Source organism: Musa acuminata, chromosome BXJ3-1 (assembly GCF_036884655.1).
Source record: "Musa acuminata AAA Group cultivar baxijiao chromosome BXJ3-1, Cavendish_Baxijiao_AAA, whole genome shotgun sequence".
Lineage (NCBI taxonomy): Eukaryota > Viridiplantae > Streptophyta > Magnoliopsida > Zingiberales > Musaceae > Musa > Musa acuminata.
The window spans coordinates 5,715,491-5,742,421 of NC_088349.1; the positions used below are offsets into that span (position 1 = coordinate 5,715,491).

At 38.5% G+C, this 26,931-nt stretch overlaps 2 protein-coding genes across 28 annotated transcripts; one reads left to right on the top strand and one right to left on the bottom strand.

Moving 5' to 3' along the window:
- The first annotated feature begins 2,170 nt into the window (after positions 1-2,170).
- LOC135583835 (probable LRR receptor-like serine/threonine-protein kinase At2g24230) lies at positions 2,171-17,214 on the top strand. Of its 25 annotated transcripts, none has more exons than XM_065135633.1 (10): positions 2,171-2,604; positions 2,785-3,266; positions 5,586-5,690; positions 6,860-6,929; positions 9,515-9,609; positions 9,726-11,281; positions 11,462-13,222; positions 13,379-13,447; positions 13,996-14,188; positions 14,270-17,214. In XM_065135633.1, the coding sequence occupies exon 10, from the start codon at positions 14,389-14,391 to the stop codon at positions 16,945-16,947; it is 2,559 nt and encodes an 852-aa protein (XP_064991705.1). In that variant the 5' UTR covers positions 2,171-2,604; positions 2,785-3,266; positions 5,586-5,690; positions 6,860-6,929; positions 9,515-9,609; positions 9,726-11,281; positions 11,462-13,222; positions 13,379-13,447; positions 13,996-14,188; positions 14,270-14,388; the 3' UTR covers positions 16,948-17,214. The 25 variants fall into 25 exon arrangements, with proteins under 25 accessions (XP_064991705.1, XP_064991691.1, XP_064991706.1 ...); XM_065135619.1 differs by having other exon boundaries at positions 5,632-5,690; positions 6,816-6,929; XM_065135634.1 differs by having other exon boundaries at positions 5,632-5,690; positions 6,816-6,929; positions 9,528-9,609.
- Positions 17,215-21,692: 4,478 nt separating this feature from the next.
- Positions 21,693-25,644, bottom strand: LOC103984584 (uncharacterized). Of its 3 annotated transcripts, XM_009402117.3 has the most exons (5): positions 25,418-25,644; positions 24,902-25,317; positions 22,408-22,627; positions 22,012-22,320; positions 21,693-21,930 (listed from the first exon to the last, which is right to left on the bottom strand). In XM_009402117.3, the coding sequence occupies exons 1-5, from the start codon at positions 25,521-25,523 to the stop codon at positions 21,851-21,853; spliced, it is 1,131 nt and encodes a 376-aa protein (XP_009400392.2). In that variant the 5' UTR covers positions 25,524-25,644; the 3' UTR covers positions 21,693-21,850. The 3 variants fall into 3 exon arrangements, with proteins under 3 accessions (XP_009400392.2, XP_009400384.2, XP_064991503.1); XM_009402109.3 differs by having other exon boundaries at positions 22,012-22,627; XM_065135431.1 differs by having other exon boundaries at positions 21,693-21,944; positions 22,012-22,627.
- Positions 25,645-26,931: the final 1,287 nt, after the last annotated feature.

A 26,931-nucleotide genomic window follows, 5' to 3' on the forward strand; every position in this document is an offset into this window, starting at 1 on the left:
AATGAGAAGCCAATTTGTGTTTGGGATTCTCGATCGTAAAGTCCATCCGACCGCATGATGTGTATTCATCAAACTTGATATGCGTGCAGAGCATTGATCGACGGAACCGATGATCAGTACTTATACAAGTATTGATCCCTTATGCAGTATAGTGAACACTGTTCTTTTAACCGTATGACAGCTGCTTTTATGGTAATTTGTGATCGGTTAGCAATAATAAGTGATTGAGACTTGAATAACAACACAATAAAACCCCTTTGAAATTTCATTAAAAAAAAAACCCTAACATACTCTACATAATCAAAAATTTTAAAATTTCTATATAAAAAGATATTTCACTTTAAAATTTTTTTACAATTTTACGATTGGACGTTTACCAATAACACCCGATAATTAGTTTTCACCCAGGGGTTCTCCTTTTTCGTTACTTCGATAAAAATATCTTTCTATCGTTCATCAACCACCATCGACTATTGACGAATCATTGTCACCTCCACTCCATCGTGAGGCTACGTTGCTCATTCTTCCTTATTGTCTTCGCCCTTGCCTCCCCCTTCCCCCTCCATTTCTCCTCTTTCTTCCCCTCCCCCCACCTTCCTCCCTTCCTCATCACTCAATATCTCCTCTCCCTCCTCCTCCTCCAATCTCTTCGCCCATCATTTCCCCTCGACCCCTTCCCCACTCGTTGCCTCTTTCCTTTTTGTCTATTCTTTTCTATCGTCTATTTCTTTTCTCTTCTCATCCTCCTCCCTCTCTACCTATGCTCTTCCTTCTCTTTCTCATTAAAGATGATAGGGTCTCACGGTGGGAGTGAGAGACAGAGGAAGCAAGGGTGATGAACGAGGGACCATTATATAGAGATGGTAGGGCCTTTATGCAAGGCAAAGTCAGATGAGATAACTAGTAGAAGACAATGTGATAGCAACTGTGATAACAGTTGGGGGAAGCGGGAGACTATGATGATGGGGTGCTAATGGTCGGGAGTAGGAGTGGTTGCGAAGGGGTACTTTTATCAAAGTAACAAAAAAAAAATACTCCCAAGTAAAAACTAAGAAGCTTACTATTTACAGTCCCTTATTTATTATTCACAACCATTTGCAATCCCTTAAAAAAATATTAATTTATTATTTACAATTCCAACATTATCAATTTTACCTCTTTTTCTTTCCCATAAATTTTTTATTTCATCTCACTCCTTTTGATATCATCATCATCATTGTTTATCACCGTTGATGCTTGTTACCGTCGATTGTCTCTTTTAGTGTTAATCTTTGAGATAAAAAAAAGAAAAAAAATGATGATTAGATAGAGAATATCTACATCTATTAGTAAAGTTTAATTCAGAAATAAATAATTTTTTTTAAAATAAAATTATAAATGATAAATAGAGATTATAAATAATAATTTTCAAAACTAATTATGGAGGGCACCATCGGATAAAAACCCAACAGTAAAGATTTTTTAATTAAATTATTAAAAAAAGTAATTTTCGTACTTATTTATAATTTGCTAATATATATATTATATTATATCATATAAATATTGGGTCACCAACCCAACATTTAGGTCCCATTTCCAATTCCCAAGTTCAATTAATATCACCACTGCATGAAGTCAGCAGATCAAGTCAAACAAGGAGGGGTCGATAAATGGATAGCGAGTTCAACAACCAAAGCAATCTTCCACCACGTCGACCCTGACCCCACATGACACCTCCAATCAAAACGATCCATAAGCTGAACAGATGCGGGCCCCTCCTCCCGGGTAATGCTGAGGCGTTGGACGGTAATCCGGTGATTAGGGCTTCTAATTATTAGCGGCAGTGGGGCGAGGCGGTGGTGGCGTCGGGGGGAGGGAAGTAAGCGCGAGGCGTACAGGAAATAATGAGGACCGCGATTCGTACCTGTCGCCCGCACTCGACGCAGTCCCATCCTCACATCCCGGGACCCGACGCGGGCCCATCTCGCTGTCAAATCAAGCGGTCGCACCGAGACAGGTGTCTGCTTGCGCCACGTCCCTCCAATCCCTAATCGACAGCGTCTTAACACAACCGCATTAATTAGATGCCAGCATCGTACAATATACCTGCTAATGATAAGACGGGGAGAAGCGAGTCCGGTCACCGCACACCATCTCTGCTTCTTCTTCACGATCCGGACAAAAGCAGCAGTCTATTTGAAGGAGGGGAGCGAGGGAAGGGAAAGGATGAGAGATATCGAAGGGGAAGGGGTGAGGGGAGGAGGTGCTGAAGCTGCTGCGAAGAGGATCGGGTTTTGGGCTCTGTGCGTTGCATTCAGCGGAAAGGGCTGAGGGTTGAGATTTTATGGGAGCGAAGGAGGGGTTGACAGAAGAGAGTGAGCACACATCGGGGAAAATGGCATGACGTGGTGCTGTTTCCGCTGCGTGCTCACTTCTCTTCCTGTCATCCAACCTTTGTTGTTCTATCCTCCTGTTCTCGTCGCTCGAGAGCAACGCTCGCTATCTCTTCTCGGGAGTCCCATGCATCGGTCTTATCTGTCTGCTCGTCTCGGGAGTTCCATGCATCGATCTTATCCGTCGGCTCGTCAGATTTGTGTGGCAAAGTGTGGTGGATGGTTTCCGAGGGTGAGAATGATGCAAATAATTGTTTTTGTGCTGTGCCCCATGGCTTCTTTGATTCCTTTCTTGCGTTCTCTCTTTTGCTTCAAGAAATCTCATGTTTGATTGTTTGCAATTCATAGTAACGGGTTTTCAGTGTTGTCCATTTGCATCCGCTGGGTTTTCTAAAGATTAGGGAAATTGTAGGAAAAAGCGTGACTTTTGAGAAGGAAAGAGAGTACAGACCGCCTCTGTCCGGACCGAATTGAAGGGAACAATCGAGAGGGAGGAAGAAACTAGAAAGAGTACATTACGCTACTCCTATCACTCAGCGGTCTGTGCGGCCTGAACGGAGGCTACTGTTTGGCAAGTCCTAGCTTTCTTCTTGTTCTCTTCCCTTCTGTGTGTTTCTTTAGTTTCTTTGCTTTCCCTTGTTTCTTGCTGGTTTTAACTAGGGTTTGGTGGTAAGCTAATAAAATTTATGGAGAAGAGGAGCCCTTGGTGGTTTGTCTCTATGGCGGCTTCGTGAGGGCGGAGAAAGCTTCAGCTTTGATGAGGCACCATGAATCATTAGCATCTCTTCCTTCCAATTGTGTTTTCCCCCTTTCGTGCAACCGTTTTCTCACTTTTATTTGTTGTTGCTTCGCCAGGTTGAAAGAAGATTCAGTTTTGATGGCATGCCATGAGTAGTAAGCATCATTACCTTCCTATTTTGTTTATTATGCTTCCCTTATTTCTTTCTTTTGGTCATCTTTGCACTGAAAGGTTCGATTATTTTTATCTTCTCCTGTGACTATCTTTGCACTCAAAGATTCCCTTTCTGTTTTTTTGCTTTGTTTAAAAGACAGAAATGTCTATGGTTTCCGGATAATGAAACACTTTAGTTTTCTTTATCTCTTTCCTTTTTTTACATCTTTTCTCGATGATGATGAAAACTCTTGAATGTTGAGCTACTTTTATGTTCTGGATCTGGGTGTCATCGCTTACATTCACCATCTTCATATTTGTCATTCTACATGCCTTTGTTGAACTAGATGAGCCAGTAGAGTAAAAAGGAACGATCTTTCTATGCCTTCCCATATCAAGCATTCAGGCGCCTGTGCTCCACATAAGCTTTTGTTGTTTTTTTTCCAATTTGGTGGTGGTACCATTTCTGCAATAGCTTATTCCATGATGATCTCTCCTTGGTTCATTATCCTCTTGTCTGAAGATCTTGTTGCTTTTCACTGTGGAAACCGCAACTTTATGCCCTTTGATATTTGGCTTATCCTAGCTGTCTTTCTCCCTTCTTATTTTGTCCACCACTCTCTCCTTTATCTGGTGTGATACTATAAGAACAGACTGTTACACCAATGAGAGCCCCACAAGTTGTTTTAGAAGATGGCTCTTTTCTGGTTGCGGTCCAGTCATGGTGGTCCATCCATTCATTTGTTTCTCTGTCGTTTGTGGTTGAAGGAATGATTCATTGCATGACCATTGATGAAGACATTTTTATTGTTTTCTTCACCCGTGGAAGTAAGGTTATCTTTTGTATATTCTTCTTTCTATGGTAGCTTCAGTTTGTTGGATTGCTTAAGATTGTTCACTATCAATTTAATTTAGCCAAAAAATATATATATGACGATATTAGGACTTTTGTTGTATTAGTTGAGTTGGTGATGGTTAGTTTTTAGGGAGAACATAGTTTGTGTGGCAGAATTGGCCACTCATTGAGAGGAATAATTTCTGGACTAGGTTGACAGTGATTTTAAATTGGAAGTGCAAGAGTGGTTCACTTCCAAAGGCATTGGGATTTTCAGGTTTTTCTGTGTAGATTGTTGGCTCAGATTATCAATGTTATAGTGCAATTTTTTGGACTTTTTGAATTCTGATTAAGGAAAACCTAATTTGGAAGTTCGAAGTCCATGTTTATTAGAGAAGGGTTCTGGGTACAAGGTTTCTATCGGAGGATATGATTATTCAACTGGTTTTTTTGCCGGGATGGGTTCTAGTAAGAGAAAGCAATTAGGTTCTTTTTGCTTTTATCAGGAAATGTAGTAATGTGCTGGATGAGGTTGTTTTGGTACCAAGGAGCGATCTACTAGCAAGTTCCTTTACTATAAGACTGTTTAAAGTATAAAAGGAAATATATATAATTGAAACTCAAATTATTGAGATTTTTTGGAACTTTTTGTCAAAACCACTCTGTTTGTTTTGCTGCTACAACTCAGAGATGTGAACTAATATTTACTGAGCATGATTAGTTTATTGAGTGTCCATTATTGCTCTAGTCTTGAGATTTTAAGTTATTCATGATGATGCATCATCACTATCATTGAGGAGAATAATAGGACTTTTCTTCATAGTTTTTTTCTCCATGTATTTTGTTTAGCTAACATAATTTCAGATCAATAAGTTAATGGTGGTAATAGTTATCATATGCCTTTCCTTTTTTTCACCTTCTTTAAGATAAAACTTGTGTGTAAGCAAGCATGGTATGAAAGGAAAATTTTACTCATATGCTCCTCTTCTAACTTCTACAATAAAGCTTGTATAGTTGTAGATGTCTAGATTACTGTGATTTTGGGACCCCCGTTGTTGGTAGTTGGGATGTATATCATCAGTTGAGGGCCATCGATAGGAGAATTGGAAAACTCCACTTCAATGTGGATCTACAATAACTATGACTAGTCTTGACACAGTGTCCATGAAAAATAGTTGTTCATGTTGTGTCTTTTAGCAAAATGACTTGTAGTAGTCCACTTAGCTTCCATCTGCCATAAGCTTTATATAGATGGAGAATGTTTATCATTGAACAAATAAGGCATTACATTTACGTATGTTAGGTACAATTTTAATATAGGAGAGACATCATTGTCGTAATATGACTCAGATAATAAAGATCAAATGCAAATGTTTTATCAAAGGTAAATAAGAATGATCTTGTTGATTTTTAACTTGATCATCCTCATATAGCAATTTCAATTCATATTTTTCATAATTGATTTCCCTTTTTTGTCTTTGTCTAGTCAGCTGACAAGTCTCTTTCTCCAATTCAATTTGCTATTTACCCAGCTGAAGGCCTTGGCATGCAGACTGTTGAATTGTTTCTCGAGGAAGGTTCAGTTTGATTGGTTTGCTTCCTGTCTTCTAATCCCTTGTATATATGTTGCTGTCTGGACTTCGTTCTTTCTTCCTAAAGACAAACTAGGCTTCAATGAGTTTGCAAGAATTGACTTACTCCAAAGAATACAAGGAACATGCATATGGGTGGCCCAGAATTTGAATAGACATTTTTATTCAAATGCCTAGTAGGATTATTTTAAAGGCAAAGTAACTAGAATCATCTTCAGATTACAATAGAATGAACTCGAGACAAAACTTTTATCGTAGAGTCAGATTTCTCAACGTATATACATCAAGTCTACTTTTTAATAATGGAAAACATTCTTTAAGAAAAAACACTGATGGATAACCCATGACTTAACGAAAGTACATCCAATCACAAAAAAAACATGCCATGATGTTCCAACTAGTTGTGTATGCTACTTAATCCCTTCCTACAACTGAGCTCTTTTTATGAAAGTATTACTGCTCAAACTAAGAACAATGAAACCTTATTTTATTTTATAAATGAAGTTTCTTAGATCACCTCTACCTCTCTTAATACGATTAATCATGATTCATCTTGTCTAACTAGAAAGTTTATAGGTCTTCTTTAGACATGTCGAACCATTTAAGTAGTTTTCGCTTACTTTTTCTATCAAAACTACACCTAGTTATTGATGAATGTAGTAAGCATTTCTTACTCTATATTATGGGAACATCTTGCGTCCATCTCGGCATCCTCATATCAAACCGCCAGAGATTTCAAACAAAAAACAAGGGTGTCATCCCACAAATTGCTTGCTTACAAATGTTGGTCTCTGCATTTGATTTTCTGAATTGGGTTGTTCTAGTATCCTCATGACGAATTGCCTATTCTTGGTGATGTTTGGCTAACAAACCAAAATAGGTAGGTTGGTGTTGAATGCCACAAACTAAATTTCCTTAAAAAAATTCCTTGGTAATTGGTTTTCACATTTGGGTTGTAGTTGATTTAGTATGTCAGTGTAAATTTTGACTGATTCCTAGCTTAATTGGGGATCATGGTTGCATGACATAAGTATGAGCTTAGTATCAAATTGGTATTAGCATTCTTGTTTTAATTTATAGTTTTTCTTAGTTTTGCATGATTAACTATTTCTTTATTACTCAAGGATGGGTTCCATTTGTGCACGTTCCCAAACATTGAATTAACTAGGAGCCTACTTGAGTTACCTGTAATCCTGGTGAAGATTCTGATATTTGGAGGATTCACTCTTACAGCAAAGGTGATGGGTTCCTTCTCTTTTTGCCAGTCATCATGTTTGAATTTCATTCTTTAGAACTAGTTCATGCAAGCAGTCAAATAATTAAGAATTTCTTATGATTACATACTCACGGATGGGTTCTATTTGGGCACATCCCAAACATTGGACACACAAACTAGGAGCCTACTTGAGTTACCAGTAATCCCAATGGAGATTGTGATGTTCGGAAGTTTCACTCTTACGGCAAAGGCAATGGGTTCTTTATCTCTTTGCCAGTTATTATGTTTAAGTTTCATTCTAGTTTATGCTAGCCATCACTAATTTTCTGTTTGAGCAATCCCATTCATAATCTATTTGGTTTAGTTATGACTAGGTTTGACCAAAGGAACTATAAGCCTTATGGCACAGCACCTGTTAAATTGTAGATTTAGTTGGTACCTTAGATGGAACATGCAATTTCTTCACTGAGGTAAAGTCCATCTAATAACTCTGCTTTTTGTAATGTTGAAGCCCATGTCAACAAATTATCTTGTAACTTGTTTAAACTGGTGTTAGGCTAGTTTATGTAAACATGGCATTCTTGACTTCAAAAAAAAAAACAACAAACAAACTATTGCAGTCTCAAGATGTATTATGGTAAAAGCCCTCTGTAATATAAGAGTCTCACATTAGCCATTTTTGCTGACCTCCCACAAGTTCACATAAAGAGAAAAAAAGGAAGAGAAAATAGTCAAATACTTTAACTAGAAGAAAGTATCATTTTTTGCACCATCCATAGACTAAGGCTTCAAAGATGCCTTAGTCTAATCAACAATCAAAATTTCAAAAGAAGTTCTGATCTGCATGCTATCAAGGAATCACAAGCATATGCAGCTGCATATGCAATTTAATTAAAATATTCAAAATTAATATTTAATTGAGTGTAAGTAAAGACTGCACAATCAAGGCCAAAGTCCAAACTTATTATTATGCTAAGACCCAAGCAAAAAATATATTGATTTCATTTATTCTCAATGAAGAACTTATTTAGGTGATAAGTTACAAAAAATAAATGAGGGCAATTGTGAATTCTCACATTTATGGATATACATAGTAGTATCAAGATAATAAGAATACTTGACGCAATATAGACAAAAAGGAAATATGAATCACATACATGATCATGTCTTCATGCATTTTGTTGTTGATCTTGATCTCAATCAAAATCAAACACTAACTAATACTGACTCATCTTGCAGAGGTGGGAAACCTTTCACCATATTTCTTATGCAAATAAGAAAACTTCCATTTTTTATATAAAAGGGAACTTCAAATCTGTACGGTATTAAGAGGGTGCTTTCCGCCAAACTTTAGAACAGTTATGAGATTTTAAAAAATAATGGAGTTTGTAAGTCCCTAAAAGTCCATCCAAAAAGACATCACATGATATTGCAATCAAGTGAAAATGCAAAAAAGACATCCAACTATATTTAAAATAAGTTTAAAAATGTGGAGGACAATTTTAATAATCCAAACCTTTGATTCTAAATAAAAGATTTTAGTTTGCGTTCAACTTCATGTATAGTCTTGCACCTAGTGTTTTGCTGAATAAACTTAAGATTATGATTGCATTGCAAACCTCAAATATTTGTGGAACGTATCCTTTGACTACCTGCTAGAAACAAAATTATAATCCTCCTTGCGGTAGGTGTGACGACATACATACGGTAAACCATCCTTTAATGTTGGGTAAAACCAGATGAGAATATTTTTAATCATCGGATGGAGGAGAATACCCATGATGATAGATTTCTTAAATGCCTTGAAAGTGGTTTAGACTACATACTTTGCCAATTATGATGTTTATTGCTTCACTCTGAGCTTCATCTGCAACTCAGTTTTAGTACCAATATAGATAACCAGATATGCTTCTACTATATAGTGCATAAGTACTACTTGTATCAGGCATCTAATATGACTAGAATGATTTAGTACAAGATTCCATAGTCTTATGGTCACTAAAGAGCAGAGTTCACATGCTTCATCTATTCACAAAACCACCCTTAGGTTTTTAAACAGGACATGTCTTGAGCACTCCAGTGTTAGAAATGTGTCCTGCTTTTTTTTTTATAGGATAACTCATTTTTTGAAGAAATCCACAGATTAACTACTATCATATATACATATATGATAGTTTTGTTTTATATTTAAACAATGATTACATTCTTATGGTTCAATCAATCGGCAACTCATAGTGCTGTTGTTGAAGTTTCATCTGCAAAATCCAAAATTTTGTCCATTCAGGAACTTTGAATTGGTTGTTAAACTTATATACAAAGTATTTTAACAGTTTTCTCCGTGTCATCATATTCATCATCATCATTTATTTATCTCTGCCAAGAACAGAAACAATTGCATGTTGCTCACATTGCTTTTAGTATCATTTTTGGCATCAGCCACATTCAATATATTTGTATATACAACAAAAGCTGTTTCTCATAATCATATTATCATATATATTGCGTACTCTGTAAATATATGGATATACATGCATAAATTATGTTGTTCGGATATATACTTTATTGCACATAGATATTTTCGATCGGAATAGTTTTTCTTAGCTGCAGGTCCACATTCCAGGCTAAGATGAAAAGAAAGTTGCCCCCTAATCTACAATTGGCTGGACAAGTGCAGTACATGACTGATTTTAATACTATAAGTGGTACCTACCCCCTCTTCTCTTTTACTTTGGGGTTTTCTTCGGTTGATCTGGATGAACTTTTTTTTACTTAAAAAAAAAGTTAATCTACTTTAGTCATGATGCAAAATTACATTCAGGACAAATCTGGGCACTCAAATTATTGGAAGCCCTGTGGACTTCTGCCTTGTATCCAAGTCTGCCAGATGAAGTATGCATAGTCTTATGTGATGAATGCTCGACACCATCTTAATACATCACCCCTTCTTGTATAATACTATACAGTCAATCAGAATATTTTTCAAAGACCACCCACGATCCTTAGTTTTGGTATTGCACTATGCTGCAATAGCCGAGTTGGAGTTCCCTGATCAGTACTCCACAGTCTTGCCTTCTGCAACTTTTGAGATTTGCGCTGGGTGATAACGGCAGCCAGCATCAACTGACTTGATGTTATGAACATCATTGCACTTGGAATTGCTCTGGCTCAGAGTAGCAAGAAGTAAGTTGAAACTTTCTTAGTACTTGTAGCACATTCAAACCTCTTTGACATGTCAAGTCAGATCTCACATGTGCCTCGAGCAATCTTGATTGCTAATTCTTGTATCTCAAAAATATGAACTTGGTTCTTCTTGATATACCTGATCATATAAATGTCCGTTTTATCCTTGCTAAATAATATCATTGAACTACTTGTTAGAAGCTTCTGCCCCCAGTTTCTTTCTCCTCAATTTCAGCTGCAGAATAAAATATATGTTTTCCTGTGTCTTTGATATCATTCTACTCCATGAACCAAATTTTTTCTTGCTATCTTTTAGTCACTCTTCAGCCAAAATTATTGTCCTTTCCTTCTTTCAGGTTTCATATTGTATTGTATTTGGACATAATTAAAACTTTTGGACAAACATTAAAACCTCAGCAAACTATTGCCGTTAAAATAAAGCCATGCTTGTCAACTGCATGTAGCTTTGCAATGGAATGTAATTTTTTGCTTCAATTTTCAGAATGCATTGCCTCAACTAGGTGAGGATCTTGTATCTTTCTTGGAATCTGCTAAGCCCTCTTGAACCTAGTATTTTCATGTGCAGAGGCCTCAGTAGATGGACTCATAACTGAAGCTTAGGGGAAGGAATTCATGAACCAGCACTTTGTGTATTCCATTATTTCTTGCATCATTTTTTGCAGAGGCTGCCTATATGTGGACTCATAGCTCAAGCTGAGTAAAATCATGAATTAACACTAAGTCTACTCCTTTTTGTTGCTCAGTTATTGTGGCATCACATTTTTAGAATTCAATATTTTTGTAACAGGAAGGGATCTTCTTGTTCCAGAACATGTAGTCTATTCCATTGTTTCTTGCAGAGGCTTCCTGTATGTGAACACATAAAATCATGAATTAACACTAAAGTCTTCTCTGTGGATCAGTTATTGTGGCATCACATTTTTAGAATTCAATATTATTGTAACTGGAAGGGATCTTCCTGTTCCAGAACATGTAGGTTGTCGCAGCAAAGTAACCCCTTCAAGCAATTGGGAGAAGAGATCTCACCTTGGAACTCCGCTTGTTTCTCCGAAGTTGATGCAACTCTTGGGAGTTGTCCTTTGTTTGGTGCACTATTTAGAAGCTCAAGCCCGATCGATAAGGATGAAAATTGCTCTGTTCAGATGGAAGAAACAAGCAATCCCTGGCTTTCAGGTACATGCTGAGCCCTTTTCATGGCATGCAAAATCTTTTCTTTAGGCTTGTCAGGTGGGCTATATGGTTCAGACTTTGATGCTACTTTATGAACCTTGCAAAGGAGAGTGAAACTGATGTACTTGTATTGGGAGAAAGCCTTTTTAATGATTGGCTCCTGTTTATGTTGTTGTCGGGCAGGACATATTATAAGGTACGAGAAGAGATGATGGATGGTGATGCTTGAGGTCTACCATCCAAAACTGCATGTACCATGGTACTGTCATACTTTCACAACTCTTTTTGACTCCACCATTCCCTCTTCAGCATCTCTTTTATGAAATAGAGCTTTGTCTATTAAGATTTTTGAAGGTTGCAATTATCTGTCAATGGGCAATCCCTGGAATCATTAGGATACATTTGACGGAAACATTAGTGGGTCTTCTTCTTCCACATTAATCTTTTTATGAAAGAACATGATTTTATGATGGATTTCACATACGAAAAATTTTGGAGTAGTCTCATAATTTGTTATGGAATTCTCTTTGTTTTATTTGAAGTATCACAACTGAGAACTTTATTTTAGGTATTAGTTGTGTTTAAGATAAAAATCTTGTGCCTTTTCTTTTGTCATGGACACAAAAAGGGACATTACCCATTGCTTGTAGGTTTGGATGGTTTGGAGAACTTGTTGTAATGGGCTGGTTCATGGCCTATCTGACCTTCACTTTGGAATGGCAGTATGTGTTCGTCTGGTCCATAGGCAGTCCTAAGCCTGTCATTCTATAACCAGCCACAGATGTCATTTTTGGTCTGATATTTGATGAGATGTACCGATCAATGGTAATGTAGGAGAAGAAAACGAGCAAATTACTCGAGAGAATTAAGAAAACAATAGTTACGACTTTGTGTCACTGTTATAGAATGACTGGTTTTTCCATGGCCAAGCCAGACAAGTTCGATGGGAGCATAGAAGTCCACCAAAACCAAACAGTTAGAGGTTTAGAGCTACAATTGAAAGAAAAAAAGTCTCGGACTTTAAATGTTGGAGAATGGGACAATCAACTTGCTCTCAAGAAATAGATATGTTTGATGGGGAATCAAGAAATGGAAACAGCAGCTTTGACTATGTATCTGTTTATGAAATGACTGGTTCTTTCATCACCAACCAGACAAGTCCACTGGGAGCCCTAGAAATCTGGGAAAACAAAATAATTAGAGTTACAATTAGAAGAAAAATCATGGAAGAAATGTATTGAATCTTTTCTTTTCTATCACCAAGCTAGAAAAGTCCAATGGAAGCCATATAAATCCAGCAAAAGCACATAATTAAAGTTGCAATCCAAAACAAAAATCTTTGACTTGGTTTTGGTGAAGAAAGCATTCTATTTGGTACCTCTTTTTTCATTGGCAGTCCAGTGAGAGCCATATAAATCCTGCAAGACCAGATCATTAGAGTTGCAATCAAAAGAAAAATCAACTTGGTTGTGAGCTTTCACCAGCTCTGTAATTTCAATTGGTAACAAGAACAGGGAGCATTAGGGAAACTCCCATTAAGCTTTGTGATCCAAGTCTATTACAACCTCACAAATATCTGACAAAGGCTTCAAATGCATTTAGCTTTTAATATCTGCCCAGAAGAAACATGGCACCATCACCAATCTTGCATGCTATCCAACAGAGTGTGGTATGTGTTGCCACAGCAGGTGGTGGTGCTGTATCAGGCATTGCAGAAACCAGACTTTATTCAGAACATGAAGCTCATGATGAAAGTTAATTTTTCTCTCCCTTACTGGTGAGCTCATGATGAAAGTTCTCAAAGGTTGGAGTTCACATCTCCCACACATGATGACAAGTATGATACCAAAGAAATGCATCTCACTGGATCCATATTCCCACAGATACAACAGTATTATACTGTCTGATGCTATCAACTCTCACAGAGACATTCAGGCACCCATGGTAATACTATTGACCAAGAGACATTATTATTTTGCCACAAGGCTATTGGATAAATAAGATATTCATCAACCAGCTAAGTCCTCAAATTACATTATACACCCAAATATTTTAATTTTTTTTCCTAGCTAATTCCTTTGTCTTTTTATTGGTATATAGGAGACATCAAGACTGAGTATGCTATCACAGATTAGTTGGTTCCTTTGGTCAACCAAAACAAACTTCCATGTGAGTTAAAGCTTTAAGAGCACAGTTTAAGAAGTAATTTATTGTTCTTGAATGACACTCATGTATTAGTTTATACTGCAAGCATAAATTGTAGCTCACAAACAAGATCATTAATTTTCTTCCTATGGTTTCTTGTTTGTGTGTCTTGGATCTGATCACATTCAAAGCCAAATCTAATACATTTGAAGGTTGTATAAGATTCATAGTCACAGTATATTATTTTTCTTGATCAAATTGCAAGTTATCAGGAAAAAAACCAGAGACTGGGCTTTGGATTGCAACTTTACTTTGAGTTGTATTCTCAGGATGAATATGAAGTTGGCTTTTGTTGGGTCCATCTCCTTTGGATGCTTCCTGCTAAAGCAAACACTACTATCTTTGACCATTGAATGCCTAGTTAGTGCCCCAAACATATTTCCAGTGGTAGCTGTGACTCTCCAACTGAACCAATAAATTCCTCCATTACCATCACCTTTAATTCCTCCTCCTCAATTTACTCTGTCTCCCTCCCTCCCTGTGAGTGACCAGCTTTGTTGTGCCCATCACAGGCCAAAGGTATGCAACTTCATGACACTGTGTCTTTTGCATTAGCCTCCATGTCAAGACAATCTTGAGCTCCCACACACTGCTCAAAAGAACAAAGAAAGAAAGCTCCTTTTTCGTTCCAAGCTCAGAGGCGCGAATGGTGGGGCTTGGCACCTCGAAGGTGCTTCAAAAATTGGAACCTTTTGATGCCTAAAGGTGCCCGTCTACCCTAATCATCTCTTTAAGGTGCGTCTCCTTTCCTGTTACTTCGTTTTCTGAACCATTGAAGTGTTGCAGAGATGGTGGATGCAGAGCAGGAGGAAGGGAGGAGATGAAGAACAGCATCTTTTCATGACCGAAAAGCAACCCATCTCTTGTTTGCTTGCTCTTCGTTGGTTCTTAATCCTTCGCACCTAATGGGCGTCGGGTTCTTTGCCTTCTACCTCTCGATAACTCTGCTGCTGAGGTGCTTGGCGTCGCAGCAGCCGAACACAGACGCCGCCTTCGTCTCTGAGTTCTTCCGGCGGATGGGGGTGGCGCCCTCCTCCACCAATGGTAACTCCTCCCAGGTTTGCTCATGGAGAGGGGTCTCCTGCGATGGCCAGACCGAGAGAGTCGTCAGCTTGGTGGCTCCCGGCTTCGGGTTCGCCGGCCCGATCCCGGAAATCACTATCGGAAAGCTCAGCGTACTCCGAGTCTTGGATCTCGGCGACAACAACATCACTGCTCTTCCTTCAGACTTCGGGGAATTGAGTGGTTCCCTCAGAAGCCTCAACCTCTCCTCGAACGAGATCGCGGGGCCGCTTCCGACCAACATCGGCAACTTCAAGCGGATGGAAAGCCTCGACCTTTCGCGCAACCGGTTCTCAGGGGAGATCCCGAGCGAGGTCCGCTCGCTGTCGAACCTGCGGGTCCTCAATCTCAGCAAGAACTCGTTGGAGTCGAGCATTCCGAACGCCATTCTCGGATGCGTCTCCCTGGTTGCAGTTGATCTTTCCAGCAACAGGTTGAGCGGGAGCGTCCCCGATGGATTTGGCGCCACTTTCGCAAACCTAAGCACCTTAGATCTCTCAGAAAACGAGATCAGCGGAAAGATGCCAGATTTCTCCGGGTTGAATTCGATCACCTATCTCAATCTCTCTGGCAATCTTCTCCGGGACTTGGATCTCGGGGGAATCCGAGGCCCGTTGCAGGTCATCGACCTTAGCAATAACCAGTTCCATGGCCTCATCTCCCAGGTGAACACCAGCTCCATCTCCACCTGGTCTTCTCTGGTTTACCTTGACGTGTCGATGAACGAGCTCACCGGAGAGTTCTTCTCCGGTCTGGGGGATTTGAGGTCACTAAAGCATCTCAATCTTGCATTCAACAAGTTCTCCAGCCAAGAATTCCTTCACATAGAAATGCCTTCTGCCCTACAGTATCTCAACTTGTCCAAGACCAATCTCACCGGCCAAATTCCACCTGGGATCTCTCAATTGCATGACCTGAAGGTGTTTGATGTTTCGCAGAATCATATCACTGGCAAGATCCCTGAGCTAAGCACTGGGAACCTGCGAGTGATAGACCTTTCAGTGAACAATCTCACAGGTGAAATCCCGGAGTCCTTGCAACAGAAGCTATCCAGTATGGAAAGGTTCAACTTCTCCTACAACAATCTCACTTACTGTGCCGAGAAATTTTCGCCGGAAACACTCATTTCGTCATTCATTGGGTCACAAAGTGACTGCCCCATTGCAGTCAATCCAGATGGTGTTGGATCCAAGGGTAGCAAACGCAGGGCTCTCAAGCTAGGACTGGCCATAGCTTTCTCGGTGTTCTTTTTGTTTGCAGGGCTCATCTGCCTTGCCGTTGCATGGCGAAGGAGGGGGAAATCCTGGGCAATTAAGCAACCGTCGTTCAAAGAGGAGCAAAATGTCTCCGGCCCCTTCCGCTTCCAGACCGATTCGACTACTTGGGTTGCCGATGTCAAGCTTGCTACTTCGGTGCCTGTTATCATCTTCGCAAAGCCATTACTGAACTTTACCTTTGCTGACCTCTTGAGTGCAACCTCCCATTTTGATCAAGGAACCTTGTTGGCAGAGGGAAAGTTTGGACCAGTCTATCAAGGATTTCTACCTGGAGGAATCAATGTTGCTGTGAAGGTCTTGGTTCATGGATCAGCAGTGACAGACCAGGAAGCTGCCAAAGAGCTTGAGCGGCTAGGCCAGATCAAGCACCCCAATTTAGTGCCCTTAGCTGGTTACTGCTTAGCCGGGGATCAAAGGATTGCTATATATGATTACATGGATAATGGAAACCTACAGAATCTACTTCATGATCTACCACTGGGTGTGCAGTCAACTGAAGATTGGACTAGTGATACATGGGAGCAAGATAATGCCGATGCGCAAAGCATCACGACGGAAGGGATGACTACTTGGAGATTCCGACACAATATTGCATTAGGTACTGCAAGGGCATTGGCATTTCTCCATCATGGATGTTCTCCCCAGATAGTTCACAGAGATGTGAAGGCAAGTAGCATCTATCTTGACTCGGCACTGGAGCCTAGGTTAGCTGACTTTGGACTATCATGTTTAGTTGGGGCTAGCATGGAGGGTGAATTGTCTCAAGGATCACCAGGTTATGCTCCTCCAGAGTTCTCTGAGCCAGAAAATGCATCTGCAACAACGAAATCCGATGTTTATGGGTTTGGGGTGGTGCTGTTTGAGCTTCTTACAGGGAAAAAACCAATTGGAGATGAATATGCTGGAGACAAAGAGACCACTTTAGTCGGTTGGGCGAGGGCTTTGGTTAGAAGAAACGAGCTCACAAGATTAGTTGATCCAAAGATTCGTGAAACGGGACCGGAGAAACAAATGGAGGAAGCACTAAGAATTGCCTATCTATGTACAGCTGACTCGCCGTCGAAGAGGCCATCCATGCAGCAGATTGTTGGTCTTCTGAAGGACATTGAGCCTGCCACAATTTAGCATTGAATTGTTCAACACTTCCAACTTCGATTCAGATTTCAGGTCTTTGCTCTTCTCTTTTCTCACTTGTTTTCTGCTGTCTCCACTACATCATCTGAACAAAGGGCTTGCTATCACACTCGGGTCACATTCTCTATTAACCTTCTATGAACTACTTCATGTATCTCTACATTGGACAATCCTTTCATCTATGACAAATTAGGTACTGTCCCTTAAAGCTACTAGAAAAGCAACCTTCAATATAACCCTCTGTTCCCTTGTCTATGATACATATTGCTCTTTTAACCTCAAATGACAGCCACTGACTTGTCCCTGACTAGTGAAGATTGCAACTGTTTTTTTTTTTTGGCTTGGCAGATGTCTTTATCAACACATGGGATGTCAATTCTTATCATGAATAATAATGAAAAATGAATCAGAGCTTGCTCAGCATAATTAAAGCATTGTTTATGCATTCAAGTCGTCTGGACTTTGCGAGCGAATTCTTAATATAATAGAAATAAATATGAAGTGAAAAAAAATTAATATGTACATATATATATATATATATATATATATATATATATATATATATATATATTCACTGTTCTATGTTGTCAAAACTTTAGGTTTTTTTTTTTTTTCAAGCAGGATTTTTCTTTGTATCAGTTAATGAATTAAAATGTTGACTAAAACCCCAAGTTTGTCAACTATGATAAGTTATTCTTCCAAGTAGTAATAATCAATCAATCTACTGGGCCCATAGCATGTCATACTCCACAAAGCAAGCCAATGAGCAAATTTTGTTGAATCTTCCACTCATATCTTAAACTCTGGGCCTTTTGGCATCCAAGTGGGAGAATTGACTATCCACCATCTATTATAATTAGTCAATTAGATAGCCTCCAAGCAATCAATATCAACCCACTAGTGGATAAATTTTAGAGATAAAGCCTCTACAAGTTGATGTTTTTAGTTGAAATATTATGTGCACCAGTGGCAACAATGATCTTGAAATCCCTGATGACATGGATACTTATTTATATTTTTATGTTGGAAAAGAACTGTTTTGTCTTTACTGACTATGCTTCTTCTGCATGCATGTGTTTATGAAATACTTCCAAATTACAAGGTAAGATCTCTCTATTGGAAAGTAAGCTCATTCCAGTTTGCTACAAGGAATAGTTGTGATGAATGCATTATACTTTATTCATTTTCCTTGTTCATTAGATCTTGTCTTGTCACACAACAACCAGTATCTTGTCTTCTTGCTGATTCATCAGTCAAGGAAGAACTACCTCTGATTGATGCTTTGCTCCTTAGTGGTGTTCGGTTCAATAAATTCCTGTCTTCTACTTTGGTAAGAAAAGATTTGGCATGAGTACTTGTGATGGCAAACCAAACACACTTGCTGGTGACTTGGTTGGTGTACATGGTTGATGTCTTTGACTTGGATTAGCATTTCAAGATGGTTCTTGGTACTATTTAAGAAGTGGGAATACCTAAATGATTCCTTGACCTTGTCTTTGTCCTAGTCTTTTCTTGAAATCTATCATTCAATCAATTGTCCATTCTGTCTCCTTTTTTTTCTATTCAACACAGGGGAGACATAATAGCAGGAATACCACCAAGAAAAGGGAAAAAATAGAAAGAAATCTCTATGAGTTGAATTCCTGATATCAATCAATCCCATCAGAGACAGTATTCTCGAGTGTTTCAGACAGGCATTTGTAAGGGGTGTAGTAATAGTGGGAACAAAATGGTTGGTGAATCAGGCATGAGGCTATCATAAATTCTACTTTTTGGTGGTCAATAGAGAACACCATGCAGTGAATAGGAGACTCGCAATAGGAAGGACTTGTCAAGCATAAAACATAGTTCAGTAGACAGTCTTCTTCTTATTCTTCTTCTTCTTAGTTCCTATTGAGCTTGCTTGTGGGGATTGGAGACTTGCAATGGAGGTTTCTATTATTTGGACTAACACAGAGAGATGTCGGAATTGAATGAGTTATCACAGTGATTATTACCCACAATTGTTGGCAAAAAGATTATACCAAACTAATATATCATAATATATTGGAATAAACATTATTATTTATTTAATCAGAGACATCTTCCAAGCAAATGAATGAGATGAAAATTGAAAGAGGAACAAAAAAGGGATAACATGTATTGCGTTTTGTCCACATCTTATTAATTTAAGTTTTTGAGTTATGTTGATTTCTGATTTCATGTATGTTGTTGTTGATTGATTCGTTGATTTAAATTCCTCAACATGATATTAGAGTCAAGTTCACAAAAAAAAAAAAAAGGTGAGCCAAAAATTAAAAGAAATAGGTTGAGGAGGAGATTATTGACTTCAGTTCAGTAAAAGATGATAGATCAAGCTTGGTTTCAATTATCTTTGCAAATAAGAAGAAATTATCGACTCGCTCGTGAACAAAAAAAAAATTAAGAAAAAAAATTCGAAATTAAAATTGAAAGAAACAAATTGTTGCAGAAGAAATGGGAAGGTTGCAATGATTCACGAGGTCAATATTGTTGTAGCAGAAAGAAATCAAATTTCTTGCAATTGAATTAGATGAAATAAACAAAAAAAAAAGTTGATGATGTATATTAAATTTGATTTGTAATTTAGTAATTTAATCTTTTGAATTGCATTTGGTGTCTTATTTAACATATTTATTTAACTCAAGACAGGTACTCATCCTAGTTTGATTTTTTTAACATTTTGATCCTTAGATTTAAAAAATTTATATTAAAATATTTATAGTTATAAAAGTAAATCATATAACTCCATTTATCCTAACATCATCGGTTTTATCGATAGAAATACAAAAATGATGAACAAAAAGATAATTTTAGTATCTCAATTATGTTTCAATAGTGACGGACGACAATGAAAGGTGAGGCAAAAGGAGAGGAGGAAGAGGACGATACAGATGTCGACGCTCTTCTGCTTCGACACCAACAACGTTGCAGGGAAGGACGATGCTGGTCTACACGACGCAAATGCCGAATGATCCTTTCGTTGCTCTTTATCATGTCGAGCGACACTATCCTTCCTTGCATCGTTGTTAGAGTCGATGTAGAAAGTGTCCATATCTACGTCGTCGTCCTCTTCATTTTTTTTCTTTGTATCATCTCTCATCGTCGCTCTCTTTTCTTATCCATAACAGACACTTACGACGCTCAGCGATGTTGTTGTTTGCGACCATCGAAAGTTTAATTAAAATATTAAAATTATTTTTTTATCTATCGTTTTCATACGTAAAATCAACGATATTATAGTAAATAAAATTAATTATTTTATTTTTTATAATCATAAAAATTTTAATATAAATTTTTAAAATAAAAAATTAAGATAGGGAAGAGATCTAATTAGAAGAGATAATGTGTAATTAGCTCCATTTAAACTTATAATGAACGTCTTAACCGTCCCTGATAACATTGTTGACACACAATCGGAACTCCGCGAAACAACAGATCGTAACCAACCCTGATAACAGGCAGGAGAAAGAGCTCTAACCTAGGTTAGGTGCTCGGCTGCCATCGTCATGGTGGGTGACCGTCGCCGGGCTGACCTCGGAGGGCTTGGACTCGTAAAAGAGCGTCGAGTAGCCGATGGCGGTAACGATGACGATGAGGAGGCCGGCGACAGGGCTGTACGACATCTTGTGTCGCTCGTGCAGCATCTCGTCGGAGGAGCTATACTCTCTCTCTCTCTCTCTCTCTCTGTGATTGACATCTGTCATGGAGCGGGTTTCTTGGCGCGTTTGATTCTCAAAGCCCAGCGGTGGGAACGGCTGTTAAAAGAGAAGAATGAACACTGGGGATTAATTTCAGGTTTTGCCAAGATGTCGTGGAATGGGCAGATTCACCAACCACTTAATGGTGTAGAGGTGTTCACCATCAATGTCATTCAATTTTAAAACTTAAAAGATGATCGTAACTTATATTTTTTACACTTTTCTTCGTCTGCAACATTAATCGATCCATCTAAGCATAAGTTTACCGGCAGCCGCTCCACCGATGCGAAAAGAATTATGCATCATATACAGAAATAAAAAAGAGTCAGTCCGCACTGCATAACTCAATTAGTCTGATGCATTTACCATTATTACCTTTGTAACTAACTAATCCCAACGACAGATAATGTAGAATTATTTGGGGTTTCACTATTTCTTTGATTCCTCTTGAAAAATATTCGATAGCCCAACCAACGATGGGTAGTGATGAGTGATCGTCGTGATGCTAAATGCCATCTTCCTTTTCGATTCAAGCCTCTTCTTTATGAAAGCGAGAAGATCCAGTGACATATCTATTTTTATATTTTAAGGTCGTCATATGCCTAAAATCATCTGACTAATTTCCTTCTCCTGCAGCGAATGTTTTGTTGCTATTTTACTTGCAATTTCTTTTTGTCTGTGTAGATTCATCCTGATGAACACCTTCTCGTCTTTCCGTTCCATAGGGACAAAGCATCGGTTCCATCAAGATTACATGGAAAAGCTTCCTCCGGCCAGCCAACTATCAAGTAATTATAAGAACCAGTCAGAGAGGATGCCATCGTCCATACGTTGATACGTTGTCTATAAACTTACATGTACATATGAGTCTTGTTACATATTATATCAATCTGCAGGAGTGATGACATGATCTCTTTATCACTAGCCTCCTAGGAACAATTGATTTATCTTTATCATCTATTCAACCCACAATCACAAAACTGAAAGCTCATTTGGCAGATCAAGATTAACATCAACTTGAAAACACCCAGGAAGATGTACCATTTATTAGCAAAAGTTAAGTTGGTCCACTAGATATCAGCATAACCATTCGGCATGATCCGTGCTCATTACCTTCTAATAGAAACTTAAGCAATAACTAAAGCATATAGGTGCACCAGTTTCTGAGTGTTACACTAACAGCTAGCTGCTTTACCTCCCCCAGTTGCTGCTGTCTCTGTGATGCTGGCCGGTCGATCCTTCGCCTGCTCGTCACCTACTCATACAAACCTAAGCATTAACCATAGCATAGATGCACCAGTTACGTAAGTGCTACACTAAGAGTTAGCTGCTTTACCTTCTTCCCCAGTAGCAGCTGTCTCTGTAATGTTGGGCAGTTGATCGTCTTCCTTTTCCTTCTTTACAATGCTCTCCTTTTCAATCTCCACATTGTCTTTCTTAGCAGCCTCCTCTTTGATCTCCCTGTCACATGTTTGAATGGTGGCCCCTGCTAAACTGGAAGCCTTCGCCAGCAACTTCATCAGTGCCCTGTGTTTCTTCCCGCTGAGATGGGTGGTCATCATGATGTGGCTGTTGCATTTCACATTGCAGTGTTCGCACCAAAGGAAGGTCCCTTTCTGCAACACCTGGTGCATTTTCCCATCAACTGCAATATTCACAATTTTTGGTTCATTGTTCGGACTGCCCTCCTCATTAGCAACATCCATATCTGGTTGAGAACAGGTGTTCCCACCTTTCATCTTAGCCCCTGTTTTCACGGCCTGAAGTGCTGCTACTTTGGCTTTGTGTCTCTTCCCTTGGAGATGCTCGTTCAAAGCCATTTCACCAGTTGCTGTAACCCGACAGAGAGCACAACCCCAGTCCTTGCTGGCTAGCCTTGGGGCCTTATTGGGTGTTGCATTTGCTGCAACCTTCCTCTTTTTTTCACTGATCATATCATCTGATGGTTGGACCTACACCAAAAATTAAGAACAGTTTTGTGCTTTACTGATGATCGATATCACCTTAGATGTGAAATGTTTAGATGACACAAGTTTTGTGCCGGATGTGGTAACCATGGAACATTGTGCATTTTTATAAATATTTACAAATCCAAGTAAAGAAGAAATTGCAGATGAAAGATGAAATGTTCTTCAAACAGAACTAGACCATTGCAATACTTTCCGGTCACACCCAGAGTTGGAGTTCTAAATGAATTTTAACAGAAAGAACAAAAACAATAATAGCATTATCTTCATTTCTTACCTGGGCAATGACCATGTCTTCGGGCACACAGGTACTTAACAAGCACACTAAATATGGGGGCCAAGCCAGTTGGCACAAGTCGAGAACGGGCTTGGTCATGTGTTGTTACAAACAAAGGCCAAACAATTGCAGCATATGTGGCAATCTGCTATCCGGGTTAAACGAGTGGAAAAAATCCCCCTACTAGAGGACTACAGTTTCTAATTCATTGACATCATTTGTCATCCATATCCAAAAATGTATATGCTTTAACATCAACCTGCCTTTTCTTATTCGCATAATTTAGTCAAATAAACAACCAGAAAAATTTACACCTCATGTACTTCTATGAATGCTCACCCATCTATATCTATATATCCACTCACCTTACTGAAATTCCAAAATGTGAGTATCATAACAGCTACATAGTAACTTAATCTAAGCTCCAAAATGCTAGCGTCAACTGTTATTTCCTATGCCAACTTTGTGTTGGCATAGGAATCAACTGAAGTCTTGTTATACCAAGACCCACTATTGGATGCATTCTTCTAAGTCATGGCACATCTGCCTTTTTCTTTTCAGATATTGTTGTTAATCTGATTTCATTGGTACTTTTACATCCACCACACTTGGCTTTTCTCTAAAGAATAACGATATCAATTAACATCTTATGCCAAAAGTATGTTTACATAGGATAGTGTACAAAAAGATATATGACATGGCAATTAGATATGTCAATTTAAGTTTAGTGTCCTTTCACATTTATAGGCTAGTTAGCTCTTGCTTGACCTTCTCTCCTTCGCTCTAATATCTCCAGCACAATCACTTGCTATCACATTTTTATTGTTATCATGTTTCATCATATGATAGTTGATCGTACAACTTAACTTCTTCCTAGCCTATGGAAAATGATCAACAGCAGATATTGTATCAAGGAGAGACAAGTAGATAATAGGCCCAAAGAAAAGGTTAACTTTCACTAATTCATGTCAAATAATCGTACATACTGTTTTACAACAACAAACTTATCCTATCTATAGATATATTTAACATAAAAATTTTGGAACAAAAACATTATTCCTTTGTACATCTAACATGCATTGCTTTTTTTTGTTTTTTTTTCTTCAAACATAATGATCTTCCAAATTAGAATAATTACATATTTATGTGATGAAGGCCTACCATAATGAAATTTTAACTTGCTTTTACTGTTTAAGGCCTTAATTGTTAGAAGCAAATATGGATGTCAGAGCAGATTTGAGCAAGCGGCAATATTTAAAAGTATAAAGAATATAAAGCAACAAGGAAGTACATAACTTATTCTAGGCTAAAAGAGTGAATTTAAGCACTAGAGTGTTCAGAGGCTCACTAACTTATTCTAGGCTGAAAGTTGTCAGCGAGAATGTTACAACAACAGAGCACAAGATGTTTGTCACTTGCGTAATTAGTACAAATAATTCCTTATATCTCGGCTGCATGCATTTATTACAGAAAAAGTATACTGAAGGAATAAAGATGGCAGTAATCCAGCTAGTCCAAACAAAATCATAAAAATAATTATGATGTGAATTTCTGAAACTGTGTCCTGAATGCAAACTAGAACAACTTGAGTTAATGGCATCCAAGTCCTATTATCTAAAAAGGCAGTTCACTTACTGCATAATACTGAGAATGCATCTTGTAAATAGATTTACATAAGTGGAATGTAGTAAACAGGTCAACTCTAAAAGTAAGCAACATAAGCAAGCATAGCTAAAGACCAATGCTGTAGATGAAATCAAGAAAGCCCCACAAACCTAACAAGACAAAAAGAGAGGGGAAAAAACTTATATAGTTACTGAAAGAACGGAGGAATCTACAAACCTTATCTCCTGAGAACATTTTACCAAATATGCATCACGAGCAAAAATTTTACTCGACAATGACCCCGAGTAATAAGATGATTCATAAACAATTAAGAACCATAGTGTATGTGAACAAAGAGGAAGATTTCAGATAACAACCTCCGAATAAGATGTAGAGTTGTTGCTGTTCTGATCCAGATCCAGAGCGGGCATTTGTGAATCCTTTTTCTCTGTGATCATCGGTGGAGCGCCAAGGGTCCCAACCTCATCAGACCCAGCTTCAGGTGGAACCGTCAGCAGACATCGGCCATGTTCGCCCCTACGCTTCGGATCTGACGCAACAGAAGCAAATTTCTTCTGGTCCCGTAACCTCTCCGTATGAGCCCTTGCCGTCGCCAGCTCCACCTCCAGTTCTCTCCTCACCTCCTCCTCAAGGATCCTCCTTGCCGTCATCTCCCTCAATATCTCCTCCCGGATCCGCTCCTTCTCGATCGCTCGCTGGAGAGGGTTCATCAGCGATATCGGCGCCGCTTCTCTAGCCCTCGCGAGATCTCCGGAAAAGCCGAGGAAGCTCACTAGCGATAGATGCATGTGGAACATATCGAACCTTCTTGAACACGATAACAGAAACAAAAATCGTCGAAGAGCCAAGTCATGAGGATCCAACCCCCGTACCTCTTAACGGCCGCTCCCTGATGTGTCCATCGGCGCAGAAGGAGAAGGGGTTTGCGGGAAGGCCGGACGGCTGATCCTCCTCGCCGGATCGACGGCGGAACTCCATGACGTCGACGAGATGAAGGGATTTGGTACGGTTCGGGCGACGATTAGGGCTCCAGAGGAAGAGAGCGATGAGTCTGTTTGATTCGGAGTTCTGCAGAGCCCAACGCGGAGAGGGCAATGACAAAAAAGGAGAGCTTCTTTAAACAAATAGAAAGCGAAGCGCGGGAGATGAGTGTTCGCGAGGGTGATTTAGTAAATACACGCTGATGGATATTTGCGACGATTCGATCTGAAAAGAGAGAAGATTCAAATCGGAGACCGAATCCGAACTCTCGGTAGGATGATTTGAGCCATCACATTCGAATCGAACGAACTCCGAATCCGAATCCGAATCCCTGGCCGGGTCACGAAAGGAGTTACGCCTACAATACGATACGGAGTTATGGATGGAGCCGTTCATGGAGACATGCCTAGAATTGGGATGGATCCAAATCAAATCGACTCCGAATCCGAATTCTTGATGGGTTTGTATGGGGTTATGTGCAGAATTTGAAAATATTCAGATCCAAACGAGACGGAGTTACGCTTGGAATCCAAAAGAATTCGGGTCGGGTAAACCTCCAAATCGAATCCTCATCCGGATATTTGATGAATAGATTTGTATCTATTCATCAAAGAAAAAAAGCAGCTTAGTGGTTTGTGTCTGTAAAATAAAGCAATGAGGAGTCTCGACTCAACAATGATCATTAGGAAGACATTAAGAATTGAATTAGTAAGATCATCGATGAATGAGTTGGACATTTCAAATATTATGTTCAATGAGGTAAGAGATAAAAGTGATAGTGTTTGGAAAATTAATATCGATATATATAGATGAATCATAAATAATGATGCCGGTGGAGATTATTCGTTCATTAACGATGATTGTGAAAACAAACGCTATATATAAATAAGTATTTCTATGTATAATCAAATGACTAATTGAGATTAACTTATAATCAAATGAGCCTTGTTCTACTCGATATACATTATTACCATAATAAAATAAAATGAAATACGTAGAACAGGACTTCTTATCGTCTAATTTATACGAGATATAGATGTTTTACGCTATCAAGTGAATTTTTTTATCCATTTAATCAAATTTACTTTTCTCTTCTAAGCATAACAACACTTAGAAAACAGTTAAGATCAAATCAATCTCTTCTAAGTATAATCCAATAGGATCAAGATTAACTAAATATGTTCGAACCATTACTTTTAAAATATTAATATTAAAAAATTAATATTATATTCATTTAAATATAAGCTTATGATTATCTAAGCTAATTATATATTATCTATTATAATTAGTTATATTTAACATCCCGACCTTTATATTTTCAAAAGTTACACTATGATATCTATATTTATAAAAGTGAAATATTTAATAATATATACCGATAACTATATTAATAAAAATACTTATC

Bases quoted from the DNA above. Each gene is read 5' to 3' on its own strand.
- LOC103984584 (XM_009402109.3), bottom strand. From the start codon at position 25,523: ATGGAGTTCCGCCGTCGATCCGGCGAGGAGGATCAGCCGTCCGGCCTT. The intron at 22,628-24,901 runs GTTGTTATCTGA...TTTTTGGTGTAG, and splicing joins ACTCTACATCTTATTCGGAG to GTCCAACCATCAGATGATAT. The intron at 21,931-22,011 runs GTAAAGCAGCTA...TTGTATGAGTAG, and splicing joins AGCTGCTACTGGGGAAGAAG to GTGACGAGCAGGCGAAGGAT.
- LOC135583835 (XM_065135623.1), top strand. From the start codon at position 14,389: ATGGGCGTCGGGTTCTTTGCCTTCTACCTCTCGATAACTCTGCTGCTG.